Source organism: Gymnogyps californianus, chromosome 22 (genome assembly GCF_018139145.2).
Source record: "Gymnogyps californianus isolate 813 chromosome 22, ASM1813914v2, whole genome shotgun sequence".
Taxonomy (NCBI): domain Eukaryota; kingdom Metazoa; phylum Chordata; class Aves; order Accipitriformes; family Cathartidae; genus Gymnogyps; species Gymnogyps californianus.
In genome coordinates this window covers 2,012,891-2,028,653 of record NC_059492.1, presented here as the reverse complement: position 1 = coordinate 2,028,653, position 15,763 = coordinate 2,012,891, and the positions used below count along the sequence as shown (strand labels likewise).

General features: G+C 47.8%; 1 protein-coding gene and 1 non-coding gene across 9 annotated transcripts in view; both read right to left on the bottom strand.

The window, feature by feature from the left end:
- Nucleotides 1–6,108: 6,108 nt before the first annotated feature.
- The window catches only part of PUM1 (pumilio RNA binding family member 1), a 76,755-nt gene continuing 67,100 nt past the window's right edge, over nucleotides 6,109–15,763 (bottom strand). For 7 of the 8 annotated variants that reach the window (XM_050910039.1, XM_050910038.1, XM_050910042.1 and 4 more), the window contains 5 exons: nucleotides 14,506–14,643; nucleotides 12,704–12,829; nucleotides 11,565–11,686; nucleotides 9,939–10,131; nucleotides 6,109–6,890 (listed from right to left, as the gene is read on the bottom strand). In XM_050910039.1, the coding sequence (XP_050765996.1) occupies nucleotides 6,759–6,890; nucleotides 9,939–10,131; nucleotides 11,565–11,686; nucleotides 12,704–12,829; nucleotides 14,506–14,643 (711 nt within the window). In that variant the 3' untranslated portion in view covers nucleotides 6,109–6,758. Of the gene's footprint in view, nucleotides 6,891–9,938; nucleotides 10,132–11,564; nucleotides 11,687–12,703; nucleotides 12,830–14,505; nucleotides 14,644–15,763 lie in introns of those variants that run through there. The other variant, XM_050910045.1, reaches the window with a different exon arrangement.
- On the bottom strand, nucleotides 9,519–9,606 carry LOC127025215 (small nucleolar RNA SNORD103/SNORD85). Its single transcript, XR_007767643.1, has one exon. It is a non-coding gene; the product is annotated as a small nucleolar RNA SNORD103/SNORD85 (small nucleolar RNA).

The window sequence follows — 15,763 nt, the reverse complement described above, 5'->3', positions numbered from 1 at the left end:
GCGGCGGCGGCGGCGGCTGCAGCGGCGGCGGGAGGCGGCGGCGGGGGCGGGGAAGGGCCTTTGTTGCCGCCGCCCGCGGGAGGCGGTGTGGGTGCGGGCCGCCGCCGCCGCGCCGCCCTCCCCGCCGCGCCCCCCGCGCCGCCACCCCCCCACCCCCCGACCCCGGCCCGGCCGGCCCCGCCGCCGGGGGTACCCCCGGACCCGGCCCGGGGGGGGGAGCGGGATGGGGGGGGGGAGGTTGGGGGGGGGGCCCTGGGGCAAATGGGGGGGGGATCCAGGAGTAAATGGTGGGGGGAGCCTGGTGCAGATGGGGGGGACCCTGGGGTAGATGGGGGGGCCTGGGACAGATGGGGGGGACTCTGGGGTAGATGGGGGGGGGACCCAAGGGTAGATGAGGGGGCGTGGGACAGATTGGGGGGGGGATCCAGGAGTAAATGGCGGGGGGAGCCTGGTGCAGATGGGGGGGACCCTGGGGTAGATGGGGAGGGACCCCAAGGGTAGATGAGGGGGCCTGGGACAGATGGGGGGGGATCCAGGGGTAAATGGTGGGGGGAGCCTGGTGCAGATGGGGGGGACCCTGGGGTAGATGGGGGGGACCCAAGGGTAGATGAGGGGGCCTGGGACAGATGGGGGGGACTCTGGGGTAGATGGGGGGGGGCCCAAGGGTAGATGAGGGGGCCTGGGACAGATGGGGGGGACTCTGGGGTGGATACAGGGGGGGATCTGGGGCAGCCTGGGGGGATGCAGGGGTGGATGGGGGGGACTGGGGTAGGGAAAGGGGGGGGGACTGGGGTAAACTGGGGGGGGGGGGCTGGGGCAGACTGGGGGGAGCTAGGGGCACATGGGAGGGCCTGGGGGCAGATGGGGGGACCCAGGAGTACATGGGGGAGGGCTGGAGCAGATGGCAGTGACCCTGGTGCAGATCGGGGGGACCCTGGGACAAATGGGGGGGACCTGAGATAGATGGGGGGACCCAAGGGTAGATACAGGGGGGACCTGAGACAGATTGAGGGGGCCCAGGAGTAGATGGGGGGGGACCTGGGGCAGATTGAGGGGACTCAAGGGTAGATGAGGTGGTGCTGAGGCAATGGGGGGGGACTCAGGGGCAGTTGGGGGGCCCAGGAGTAGATGGGGGGAGTCAGGGGGAGATGGGGGGGGGGATCAACCGGCAGATGAGTGGGGCCCAGGGGCAGATGGGGGGATCCTGGGGCAGACGGGGTCACCTCAGGGTAGATGGGGGAGAGGAACCAGGGGCAGATGGGGGCCTCGGGATCTGCCTCCAGGGTGGGACCCCCACCCCTCCCCTCCCCGAGGGGGTGGGACCCTCGGTTACCCCTGGATGGGTGCTGGGGCCAGGGCCACCCCTGGGGGTACAACCTGGGAGGGGAAAATCCTCTGGGCAGAGCCGGGACTTGCTCCCAGCCCCGGGCCAATAGCTCAACCAGCCCCACAGCACCGTGCCTCAGTTTCCCCTTTCCAAAAAATAAAAAAGGGGTAACAGCGGGAGCAGAGGACAGGGCAGTCCCCTGTCATGACGGTGACTTCCATGTGGCTGCCAGGTGACCCTGGGGGGACTTTGCTCCGAATTTGAGCGTTCGGTCACCCTGGTGGGCCCGGGAGGCGGTAGCTGTGGGTGAGTTGAGAACAGACAGGATGGGATATAAATGAGTCGTTTCTCACACACGTGTAATTCCACGCTTTCTGTGAAAAGCCTAAAAATATACTCGGATTCTCATAAAAAAACCTCTTCTGAATGCAAAATGTACCCCGGAGGGGGCCGAGGGGGCAGCAGGGGGGATTACCTGGGAGAAGGGGCACTGCCCTCCCAGCACCGCCGGTTTAGGAGGGGAAATCAGCCACATCCAGCTAAAAATTGGGACGCAGCCCCCGGACGGGGGGAGCTGGGGCGCATCCCACAGCAGAGCATCCTCCCCCGTCCCCCTTTGATGGGAAACTCAGAGCAACCCTCCTCTTTGGGGGTGTGAAACACGGCGAGGGGGCTCTGCCTCGGCGTCCCCACCGGAGTCACTGCTCTCTGTTCTAATTGCGCTGTAATTAGCAGGATCCAAATGAATAATAATTATTTTTTGAAAAGTGCATTAACATCATCAGCGAGAAGCTGGGGGGGGGGGGGGAAGCAAAACCCGGGGAAAGGCCTTGGGTGGTGCAGAAACGCAGCGGGGAAGGGTCGGGGTCCTTGGGGGGGGGGGGCGTGGGGCAGTGGGGGGTTCCCTGGGGCAGTGGGGGGGTCCCTGGGGCAGGGCAGGGGCCGGTGCGGGGCCAGCGGAGCCGCCGGGCCGGGGCCGCGTTGTTGGGGCTGCACCGCCCCGCCGCGGCCGCTGCCACCCCTGCAGCTCCGCCGCGCTGTGTCCCCCCCCCCCGCTCAGGGGACGGAGCAGGGAGGGCAGGGTCCCTGCAGGTCCCCGCCAAGGGGCTGTCACCCGAGAGGTGGCCCCTCACGCGTGGCGGGGAGAGAGAGGCGGCCGTACACGAGAGTCGGGGTCCCACGGGAGAGGTTTGGGGGGGGGGGGGGGGGGGGCGCTGCCCGGCTGCCACCGGGTCCTTTGCCACCCCGCTGCGGTCCCCTTGGAAGCGGGAGATCTTGTTCGGTCAAGGTCAGGGTGAGTGCGATGGATCCTGGACGATGTGATGGAAGCTGGGTGTCGTGATGGACCCAGGCTGACGTGATGGATCCTGGCCAATGTGATGGATCCCGGCTGATGTGATGGATCCCAGCCGATGTGATGGATCCCGGCTGATGTGATGGATCCCAGCCGATGTGATGGATCCTGGCTGACGTGATGGATCCTGGCTGACATGATGGATCCTGGCCGATGTGGTGGATCATGGGCGATGTGGTGGAACTTGGCTGACGTGATGGACCCAGGCTGACGTGATGGATCCTGGCTGATGTGATGGATCCTGGCTGATGTGATGGATCCCGGCTGACGTGATGGATCCTGGCTGACATGATGGATCCCAGCTGACATGATGGATCCTGGCCGATGTGGTGGATCATGGGCGATGTGGTGGAACTTGGCTGACGTGATGGACCCAGGCTGACGTGATGGGTCCTGGCTGATGTGATGGGTCCTGGCTGATGCGATGGATCCCTTCCCATCCCTTCTCCAGCAGGAACCAGCAGCCATGCTCAGGAGTAACCAAAGCGGGGCCCGCACAGAGCGACCCGGCCGTATCCTTCCCGGCAAGCCCCCGCCGTGCCCCCTCCCTTACCCTGGCAGGGCCAACGCCGCTGGCCACGGGGTGGTTGCCCAGGCTCAGCCCCAGCCATGCCAGTGCTCAGGCACTGCTGGCCAGATCCTTCCCCCTGGGTCGGGCATGGAGCAGGAGTTTGCAGGTCTGGGCAAGAGCTAAACCCATTCCCGAACACCTCTGCTGCCACTGCCCTGGTGGGAAGGGTGCCCAGGGTTAACCCCGGCCCCACGGGTGTCTGCAAGAAACACAGAGCCTGGGCAGACTCTCACCCCGCTCTCAAAACTGAGATAGATGCTCAATGTGAAATGAAATTAAACTTAAAGAAAAAAAATCCCTTGCTTTCACCACGTTCTGCCCCAAATCCACAGCCACGCTGCTCCTCGCTGAGCTGCTCAAGCACCACGGGTGAAATGAAGCGTTAAAGAGCTGTAAAAGCCCCAAAGGCTCCAGGACGTGGGACCCAAGCGCTTCTATAACCCTTGGGGCTCGGTGCGATGGATAGAGGTGCAGGCCAGCTTCAAACCCAGGGCGAAAAGGGTGTCGGAAAGCCCAGGTCAGCGCGCTCTGCTAAATTGAACAAGAATGGGTGTGAAAACTGATTAAAACCACTGCTGGGTCATGGGGGTATTGGTTTTTGTTGAGGGGCGAGAAGAAGGAAGTGGCAGCATGGGAAGGATCGGTAATTTGACACATACTCCAAAATCAAACGTTTTAATGCGCTAAGCCAAAAACCTAAGTTTCTGTAAAATGGGAAGTTTCTTCCCCTCCATCAATTTATCACACGTCACCCTATTTGCACAAGTGCTCAAACTTCTCAGGATTTCCCAAATGATTCCGATGATAACCTTCAGAAAAGGGTCTTTAAAACCAGCAGCCGCTGAACCGCACCACAGGAGAGGGAAGGGCCCGTACACTGGTAAACGGAGAAAAACTGGTGGCAAGAAGGGGCCAATTTTCACCCCGAGCAAGGGTCACACACGGAGTCCTGCTCAGCGGCACAGGGGATGAAACGCAGAGCTGGAGCTTCCCGGAGACAGGGAATTGGGGGAATAAAGGACACGGTCTGGGCAGCAGACGATGAACTGGGGATGGGACACGATGCAGGTGAGCAGGACAGCCCCAACTTTGCTCACTGAGTGGCAGGCTCCGAGCCGAACATTACCTCTTGGGAAGGAGAGCTTGGGCCTGGGGAAAGCCTCGATGGAAACAGGAGCTCAGTGTTTGCCGTTGCTTTTCTAGCAGTTCTCGAATGAACCAGAAAACATCGCGGCACTCAGTATTGCTGGGGCATCCCCACCTCGCCTGCCGGGTGCAGCGCCCCAGTCCCCTCCCAGCGCCTTTCATCCCCCCACCCCAAAAAGTGAAGAAGAGGGTGAGGATAGGAACAGCTTCTGCACAACCACCAGCTCCGTGGACCAGCCTGCAACGAGGGCGGGAGGGAGGGGAGGACGAAAGCCGAGGAAACCACGAGCGGAAGATGTGAGGTACCAGGGAACGTTACTCCCTGCCCCTCTCCGCAAGAGCTGCCGTGCTTAAAACAACCAAGAGACACGTGGTGGGTGTTCACCTCCAACTTACTGCCAGAGGATGGAGGCTGCGGGTGCTCTGAGTTTGTACGGGCTCTGAAGAGGTTTAGATGTGCTCAAAGAAGGGGAAAAAAGCCCAAATCCAAGAGGCCAGGAGGAGAGATGGCAATAGCGGGAAGCAGCGATAGATACGTGGTCGCTCTGCTCGTCGTTTCCCGTGCGTATCTGTGCTCAGAGCGACGCAGCCCCTCGCCGAGGGGGGAAGGCTGCTCTTAAATAAAAAAATAAATTTAAAAAAAGAGGCAAAAAGTTGTGGGGGTGGCACACTGTTGGTGTGCAAAGTAAACACAAAGCCAGATTCCAAAGTTCTGTATTTTTCAAAATAAAGATCACACGTTGTTTAGAGACAATCTACACAAGAGTTACAAAAAATAGTCGCCCAGGCATAAGCATACACAGGTTTGTTAATTATACACATATGGTTACAAGTGTGCTTGCAAAAAAGTTCATTGGAAATATACACAAGGCTCTGTAAATGTACACCGTGTAGTGTTACAATTCTATATTCAAACAAGGAAAATTGACAGTATGTTACATTCACTTACAAGTAGACAAAATGCAAAATACAGTTCATCTTCTGTACAAAAAGGGAAGGTGATTCACACTTTACAAGGTGAAAAGGGACTCTGATTGTAAGGAAAACTAGGGGATTCTGTACTTTTGCACTTTTTGTTTCTTACTGTCACAAAATAAGCAAAACATTACTTTTTAAGATTCAAAAAAACACTATTTTGAACTGAATCATTTTTGTATAACATTTAGAAAGGATCGCTACTGTTCAACTAGGTGACAAATAAAACCAAGCATTTATTTTTTTTTTTTTTAAACATTAACTAGGCTGTATAAAGAGAACATTTCCTTCAAAAGAAAAAATTTACTTCTGGTTGAAATTACAATTTACAATATACAACACTATATGCTACGACCATAAAAGGTGTGAATATACACTGAAATGCACAGGTTTTGCTAATTCTTTTTTCTTACCAAAAAACGGGTTTATGTCGATTCAAACTTCTCCACATTTACATTACAGAGGTTTACAAATGTACAATTGTACAGTCAGAAGTATGTTCCACTACTAGGGTACATTATAGATACAGATCAGACATCAAAACAAGAAAATACTACAAATTTTTATATATGTAAAGTCTACACCAAGTATACACTATATATTTATAGAAGCAAGACCAAAGCCAAGTTGGAATTTTTTTTTTCCTCATGCTAAATAATCAAATTGTGTCTCTCAATGTTAACAGAACAAACTGAGTAGGCAGTAAACAAGTACACCCGCCCCCCGCCCCCTCGCTTTAAAAACTTTCTGGGTGTGTACGTTTTCTTCCCAAAAACGACAGCTAAGCTACCTCCTTTAGCATGTTATACTCAAAAAAAAGAAAAAAAAAAAAAAAAGGCAATTAAAAAGTTTCAAAAACTTAATTCTTTTTTTTTTTAAACTGAAGCTTTAGCAAGTTGAATTTTTTTTTATATATTTATAAACAGCGTTAAATGCGTCCTTTGTGCCATTTAACTAAAATTCAAACTTCTTGCTGACTTTTGACTAAAAGGAGAAAAAACAGGTATTTGCAAAAAAGTTGCCTGCAAGGCAGATGAATTAAAAAACGGGTTTTTTTGTTTGTTTTCTTCAAACCAACCACCCTGAAAGTTTCCACATTTGGAATATAGATACAACAGTGAACAAAAATGTGGCCTTCCATGTACATTTGATATCTATGTACAAGTATTCTATACACCAGTAAAACAGCAGGGCAATTAGTTAATTAAAAAAAATAATTAGTACATGTTATGCATAATAAAATTAAAGAAATTTACAAAGGCTTTTCTTTTTTCTTTTTTAGCAGTTTAGCAACCATAAAACATTTTCTAACTGTATATTGGAATATTGTCGGTTGCTGGTTGTAGGTGCCGGATGGCCAGTGAGCTCCTCCCCAGTTTGCTGCCTCAAATGATACCGTTCGGTGGTCCACAAATGGGCCCTAGGTCCACCCCGTTCTTCATGTAGTACTTCTCCAGCTTGGCCAAAATGTGTTTGCCGTAGGTGTATTTACGCAGGGTAGCGATGTGAGGCCGGATCTAGGAGATAAAAGGAGAGCGAGTGAAGCTTAGGAACCCGAATTACGGCCGCGTCAATCCAGAGCGAGCTCCGGGTACTGTAGGGTCGGAGTGCCGGCCACCAGCAGGAGACCAGAAGACCACAAAAGCGCCTGAAATATTGAAGTGCCGTTTGCTGTAATCACATCAATTACTGCGAATCAAGTTAATGTTCCATAACTCACTGATGTTATTTTTAGGAGGAACTTCTGGTCAAGCAGGTGGCATCGTCTTCAGCCACATTACTGGAATCCAGGTGGATCCGAGCGTGTGGATGGATACAAGGCTTTATCCCAAGAGGGGAGGCTGAAAGACACGACCCCTGGGTGCTCGAGCTGCCCAAGGGTGCCCTGACACTCTGCCCCCAGCCGGGGGCAAACACGCTAAGGCAGAAAAGGCATCAGAAGGGTCTAAGTGGGGCTGAGCAGCTTCTGCTGAACATGAGGAGGGTCTCCTGCCTCCTCCTTCAGCCACAGGCTGAACTTCCAAACCGCTAAAAGCCTGAAAGAGTTGCTGGTATGAATTTCAGCACTATATTTGAAAGAGCTACTGGGAGAGGCAAGCAGTATTCCCGGGCTGAACAGCAGTTTAATTTCTGAACCTGACAATGAAAATATTTATTTTAAGCAGAGATGAGGCCTGTGGAAGCAAACTTCCACTCACACTACTTCAGAGCAAAAGTCACTTTCAATGCCACCGTAAATACAGTGGCCAGAGTAAAACCACTGTTACTGCCAGAGCACCCAAACAAGGAAAGCTGTTTTCGTTGTAGTAACATCATTACACTGCTGAAGTTCTCCTGGACAGTTTCAGAGGAAGGAGACATAAGAGCAATTAAATTTTCATTACTAGATAAGAAACATCCCACACCACCAGCACATTCCTTCAATAACACAATTACAATGGACTTTTCACTCTACAAGTGGAAGCTGCAGACAGGATGAGAAAATAGCCAGAACGTGATGTACAGCACTGCCTGCTCCTCCCCTGCTCCTCGAGGGATACATCACCATCACTCGCCTAAGCCAGGACTGACCATAAAACTCCCATGGGAAATCCATCTCAAACTCATCCTATTTCATCAGTTCAGCCTCTAGCTGTTTAAATTCCCATTTCACTTCAAGGATCCATCTTGTAATAATCACAAATTGATGCCTTGGCCCTCCCCACATCCCATTTCCAAGAAGGTCTGACTGCTGACTGCTGCCCTGAGGTTGAGGAGAAGTAAAGCTCCCCAGGTCCAACAGTTTGTTCTTTGTTCGTCTTCGTTTCCAAGACTTTTTTTCTTTTACTGACAGAACTGACTGTTAAAACTCCTTTTCAATATTTTATTTTTTTTTTAAATAAAAGTGCTGTCTTTAACAATAACACAAACTGCTTGTTTGTACTAATAGCAATTTTCACAATCCAAAAGCAACAGTCGATACACTCAATCTTCCCAGGCTTTCCATTCAGCTTGATAACGTAGCTGAAATCTTCATATTCAGTCAGTCCTATTTAGCTGTCATCCCAGTTCTATTTTTGACAACCACACTGATAACCTAATTAGCATTTTATTCAAAAGACTTTGCCTGACAGGAAAAAGAACATGTCAGTAAAGATCATTCCTATATTTTCTTTTTAATATATCTCTCTATATAGATTAGCAAAGCTACAGGTCATTCTGCTACAGTTAAAACCGCATATATCCCTTGCCATACATTTTTATTTAATTATCTTTATAATTTCTTTTGCACTAACACAGATTTTGGTTTAAAAGAACTACTCCGAATGATTCTTAGATCTAAGAATTAACCTCCCTGAAGACTATTTCAGCTGCATGTATGTTGTTTATATACTGATCAACTGCCTTGTATAGGTAAAAATCAGCTCCCTTACACAGATAATACCTACTTCTTTTTACAGAAAAATCGCTTGCTCCATTTTACTCAAGGATTCTTAAATACACTTGATTTCATTGGGATTTGAATACCCGACACTCTTCACAGTTCCTCTTAAAAATAAACAAACATGGGGTTTTCCAAGCCAGTGTTAGTCAGTATTTTATTTCTAATAAGAGACCTAGCTGTAGCTGGTATTTTTCACAAAGTGACAGACCCTAAAACATGTGACTGAAGAAAATAATGTGTTCCACTACACATTTAAAAGCATATTTTTTCCCATTCATTACAATTATAAAGACCCGCAAATGTGGCCTTTAAAAGCAGAAAAATGAAGACATCACCTGATTTTTAGAGCTTCCTGCCCTTGGGGCAGCAGGCATATAGCCTTGGGAGGTAGGACTGGCAGCAATGCATATTTAATTCCAAAACGTCTTCACTTTTGACAAATATTAAGTCCCGAAACTGTTACACACTCAAACACTGCAGCACAACGCTAAACCGTGAAAGTCTCTCATCAAAACCGTATTCAAAACTGAGAAAGAGAGAATTAGATTAACGGCTCCAGGCTCAGAGGCTACAGCCCCACGCGCCGTTAGCGTGGTGTTACCAGCCAAGCTGACTGTCCCGATCGGGGCTGGAAATCAGGGACATGAAGCGACAAGGCAGCGCTGGCAGCCCTCAGAAATGCAACCCGCAGGTCCAGGCTCGGGCTTCAGGTGTGTGGAGGTCTGGCTCAGCTCCACTGAGCGCATAAAAACTGCTCTCTATCAGCGAACGCTGTTCTCAGTGAGGGCAAGTGTGTCGTCATCGCCAGACCTTCAGAGGACCCTCGCAAGGCACCAGCCCGACGGCGCTGCTGCAGTAAGTCTCGGTGTTTTTTAGCAGCGTTTGCTACACCACGAGTGCAGAACTAGGTTACTAGGTCAGAAGAGATTGCTAGAAGCAACCAGCTAGTTTTAAGTCCAAATGGCATCTTGTTACTTCACATTTTCATATTTCAACTACTACTGAAATACGCAACTTCGAAATACTTCCGTCGTTAGGAAATTCTAATGGCAAAAGCAATCATCTCAGCCTTATTTTCTCTCCGCAACCAGTGTGGCGGTGACAAGCCTTACATCCTTATCAATCGACGGCAGCTGCTTACCTTGTGCATGACAATCTTCCGCTGAGCTGGTTCTGCCACATCGATCATCTTCTGTACCACGTAGTTGGCGTACTGATCTTTCATCATGGTGTATAAGGCACTGTGAGGGCCATCATTCATAGTGCACACCTCATCGATCAACATGGCACGCTCCGTACGGGAGGCGTGAGTAACACATTTCTCCACCACGTTGCTGTAACAATAAAAGAAGGACAATCTGTGAGCACGCAACATCTCTCCAGGGCTCTTCATTCAACGCCAAGGAGATCTCTTATGCTTCTAGCAAGGACAGACCATTTGGGAGAGACATATGTGCTGGCACAGAAGTTCAGCAATGTGAAACAGAAGAACAGTCCAAGGAACTTGGGATCTGAGTGGGAATTTGGGTAAAGGACCAGTTCAGGTTTTATTTCACCCAAATTTGTGCAACTCTACAATGATGCTGTATTTGAGATCAGCGTCTGTTCTCGTAGCGTGCCCATTAGAGAAGCAGATGAGTTGTTCTTTGTTTGGTTTTCTCAGTACCAAAACTCGACGGGAACAGAGGTCCAAGGTTAGAACACAGGGAAATGCTTATTCAGGAACAAAAGATCTTAGCAAAAGGCAGAGAACTTCCAAAATTCCTGAATACATTAGATGACTAGTCTCCGCTCTCTAGAGAGCCAAGTTAAATAGGATATATGAAAGGGGATGGAGAGTTTTGCTAGTCTTATCTTCTGCATCCCTGACTGAATCATAAAATCACCAAGTGGTTTGCCACAACTAGTGCTCAGCTCAGGGGACATCCTACACTAATTAACACTCCATCTGGAAAGAAGTTTAGGAAAAAAGAGCAAGGCAAGTCAGGGAGGAAGAATCTGAAATAACAACATTAAGACCACACTTTTCTAATTCTTGTTAATGTTACACTTCCCTTGTGTCCAAAAGTATTAAAGCACTATTTTACTAATCATAAAGAGGAGGGAATATTGAGTCTTTGAAGATCTCAGCCTTCATGTTCAAATGCCTAGAAACACACGCAAAAAGGAATTTACAAATGTGGGAAATATTACTTTGTCTTGACATCCACTAAGGTACCTGGATTTTGCTTCTACCCACGTGTAGCTCCGTAGCATCTGGACTAACAACCTCGCATTGTACATTATGCATGCATCTCAAAAAGGAGCACAAGACTTAGCATATAAAAAGCCCAGATTCTTCTGTGAAAAGTGGAATGAAAAAGAATTGTTGCTACATTGATTTCCCAAATTCCCTTGTGGCTTGACACAGCATCCCAGGGGCAGTGAAATGCTCTTATGGCATGTTGTTATCCAAGGGATAGTGACCACTTAAAAAGCACCAAAACAAACCAAAAAAACCCAACACACACAAAAACTCTTGGTCAAGTTCAGGAACTTGGATTAGGGCTACTCTTCCACATCTTCATCCTCCTTCATTACAAGTAAAACTTAGCTTGCCAGCCACTCATCCCAGTTTATAAGCAGTTATAAATAGCATTCTGTTGTTAAGCAAAAAGTTATTTTCACCTCCTTTCACCTCCCTACACCCCACCCCTAACTCTTCTGCAACTCTAGCACGTGTCCATGCTCCCACAGGGCGTGGAGACTTTAAGGAACAAATTCATACCTAGCAAATTTATGTTGACTCAACACGAGCACGTTGCCTCTAATTTCTGCTACAATCTTGCTCTTATCCTCAGGCCGACCATGTTCTAGTACATGCTGGATAACATAGTTCCCATACTGATCCTGTTTGAGAGACAGCAGAAGTGTGTGACAAAATGTGGACAGGAACCATTAATATCAAACTAGTTCCCAATGTGCATTAAGACTTATAAACTTGAACTAAACATTAATTAAAATATCTACTGCACAAATCATGTAAATACTTTCTACTTCTATAAAAACGTGCATTCTAGAGTTTTACCAGGAGGTAAAATGCTGCATCTTTATACCAATTATAAAACTCAAAACAATATCCTTGAACATGAAATGTCAATACTCTGCTTATTTCAAGTTTCTTTGCTTTCTCCAGGCTTAAACATACCAAGTCACATGTCCTGGAGGGCTACTCCATGGTTCTAGCTACGGGAGACCATCCTTATGCATGTTCATATTCTGAATGTGTGTATATTCAGATCACAAGATATATATTTTCCCGGTTCACAATATCAGAGGCGTGACCCGATGCCTCACCTCCATGCCCAACCTCTTCCCACTTTCCATGTGCTAAATACACAAGCATATCGGACAGGGTTCATTTGCCATTATATCCATTGTGCCCCAATACCAGAATCCTAGCAAAACAAGTTCTCAGAAGGACTGCAAGGAAGAGGAAAGGCAGCCAGGAAGGGGGTGTGCATAAAAGCAACACGTTTTAAGAACCCCAATTACTTGGCACTTCCTTTTCCTAGAAGTAATCAGCTCTTTGCATCAACTCCCTGCAGGTCTTACTCGCACTGTAACTTCCGGATTGAAGCATTAGGACACGCACCCACTCAATACTTCAGATTCTTTTCAAAAAGTAAAGTAACTACAACTTTGATACCTGCTGGATATTTGCACGCAGCCAAAGCAATTAGTGGTGATGCGTTTCTCATCTGCCATGTTACTTCACATTCCTCCTCAGGAACAGCGTCCCTGTGTTCAGACAGCCCCAGCAGCACTACAGCTGCAGTCCCAAATAAGCTGCCAGGAGCTTTCCTAATACAAAGCAGTAACTGAGAAATACCTCACAGCACCTGCATTCCCCCTTCCCACACTGACCTGAACGAGCTGCTCGGTGTGTTGGTGAAGTTCCTCCAAGATGGGAAGGGTCTGCTCAGGAAGACAGTGCTCGAGGATCCTCTGAATCACACGACAGCCATATGGATGCGTAGACAACGCAAAAACCTGCGTTCAACAAAGACAGGCAAGCACAGGCAGCAACACATCTGTTAGTCTTTGTGAATCCTAGAAACCTTTCAGAATTAAGTGAACACATGGTGGTTTTTCCCAGGCACGGTAGGTAATGCCAGCCTGCAGCACGGCAGCTCCAGATAGCACAAACTGAAACTGGAAACATCTGTTCCCCACTGCCACAGGACTAACTGGGTGATCACAGGCACATCACGTCCCTACCTGTGCTTCAGCTTCCCCATTCATGAAACAGGACAACAAATGGTAAAGCCTCTTGATTAATAAAAAGAACACGGGGACAACCAAGCATTATTAGAAGCTGTGTTAAAACACTGTTTCAGAAGAATAAATCCAGCATACTGTTTGCCAGCTACATATTTTAAGCTATGTAAGAAGTGGTATGAACCAGAAAGGTTAAAAATGCTCAGCGAAGGATTTTCCTCAACTATTTGGATTTGTTTAAAAGCCTTAACTGCGCTTACGAGAAGTGACAACAAAGAACCCTCTTTCTCATTTCTGACGGATTACCAAATCTGTTGATAAGAACATGACACATTTTATTATTGCTGCACGGTTTTCTGTCTAAAGCACAAAGTCCTATTTGGTTGCTTAAAATTAACAAAAGTAGCAAATCCAAGCACTGAAGTCAAATTGACAGTCTACAAATTTTTAATAACTATTGAGTAAACTGTGCAGGAAAACAGGACTTGAAGTGCCATTAACTGCAGAAAAATAGTCTTGAGGTGATAAGTTTAATCTTCCGTATGAAAGTCCAGATGAAACTGGGACGGCTGGTCAAAGAAATGTCAGTGCTGTCAACCAAGTTCCCAGAGTTATTTCTGCCTTGCCTAACTCCCTACTGGAAGGTCCAAAGCTAAACTCTAACCAGCAAATCTGCTGAGCAAGTTTCCAGCTAGAATCCTGCTTGTTTTGACATAGCCAAGCAAGTCCCCACTTCACAGCTGTTCCAGGAGCAGCCAAACTAATAAAGCCTGGTTCCTGCTATAACAACCCCAGGCTATCCTCACATCCCTGTGGCAAAACCCTCACTACTTCAAAGTCCCCCTCCAAAGCCAATTAAGTTGAACTTGGAAACGCCCAAACCAGTGCTTTTGTAATGGAAGACAAGCTGACTACAGGCAGAATAAAGCCAGCTACACAATTAACATCCAGGACATCAGTTCAGGAGAGGATACCAAGAAAAAACTAGAGAATGAAGCACAAGTAACTGCCCTTTTCTAGATGAAACTCATGGTTTTCCCCTGGTCTGAGACCCTTGGGAAACAGCAGTCCTCTAAGCCATCCTCACAGACAGGGATCATAATGAAAGTTTACTATACCCATCACAAAACTCTGCTCACCACCTTTACTATGAAGATGGATTAGTGAGAGACTTGTTTTCCCCTCCATCAGTCAAACAATACTTGATGTTCCAGGAAAACAGATTTTTGCAAGGATGCTTTACTGTGATACACCTGCACAAAAACGATAACAGAGACATGACCAAAGTGTTTCTAGGCTCCCTAACGTTGCTGCATAAACCTTTCAACTGATGCTTGCTAAAATTTAAAATTCAAAATAGTTGAACAAGTTACAGCCACTCTCGTGCTATTCAAAGCAACATATAAGAATACAAAGAATAAGTGTCAGTATCTTGGTCAAGGACTTACCTGTCCCTTAAACGCATCAATGATAAACTGCAGGGACTGAGGCTGCACACACTCAATACACTTCTGCACCACATGATTACCGTTCTGGTCTTTCACGCACTTCAGGACATGGCCATCCAGCTCCCGTACCATCTCATTCTATTAGGAGGAGAGAAAGACAAACAGAAAGCACCACCAGGATTCACGGCTGATAAATGCAAAGTTTCCACTGCTAAACGTAGTCAAGAATATGAAAGGTATGAAGGATGCACCGATGTATTTCAAACTGGAAGTTTTCCAGTGGCCAAGTGCTGAGATGAAGTTTGCTGTGCTACAGAAACCACCAAGAAAAATACTATTACGAAATGAAGATGAAGTGCTCCTTTCATTAAACGTAAGTGTCCTCTTACAAGTATCCAAATTTAAGAAATTTTACTGATCCACAACTTTACTGTGCATCCCCCATTTCCTCCTCTGCTCCCCTCAAAGAGAAAGAAATCTAAAGTGCTCAAACTTCACAAACTTTTTGGGTATCAGCTTCATATGTCACTAAAATGGGGTCAGCACTGGGATAAGAACTTGCTAGTATTTTACGTAGGCAAGGTAATACTGCATGACAATTAAGGAATCCGAGCAGATAAAGTTTAGATATGACTAATGTACCACACGTGCAGGCTAAAAGCTTCACAATCAGAAAACAGAGAATGACAGTTTTTGGGAATTTAACGATACTACAAAACTGGATGAGTTCAGTTTTGCAACTGATATAAAACCAGGCATTTCAGGAGCACAGAGTACTCAAAAATACCATTCTGGAGGAAGACAATTAGTAAGTCCTCGGACCAGCAGTGCTGGAGCTTGGGCACCACCCTGCTAACACACTAAGGCAACAGCTTAGCTCAGGCTCAACCTAAAGGGAATGAGCATTCCTAAAGCCTCTTTCAGTTTTTTAATTGAATAACCTACATTGAGATTCTTGTATTACGATTCCTACCACCTTTATTAGCTAGCTTGCCTAGCGTATTTTTCATCTTAATTCATTGTTCATAAAACCCTAGAGGAACTGCTTTATTAATGAGCTTTGAGTGGGACTCTGGCTATCATCCACATCTCTCCAACGCCAGGCCTGGCTTGACAGGATCTAGGAGCTCCTCATACATCTCACTGCTGGAAAGTAGAATATTGACCCACATATCAAAGCAGTGATATCTCAGCGAACATTAAAGGCAAAACTCTGGCACTGCTTCCTTCAAGGGATTTAAAAATATCTTCTAATTCA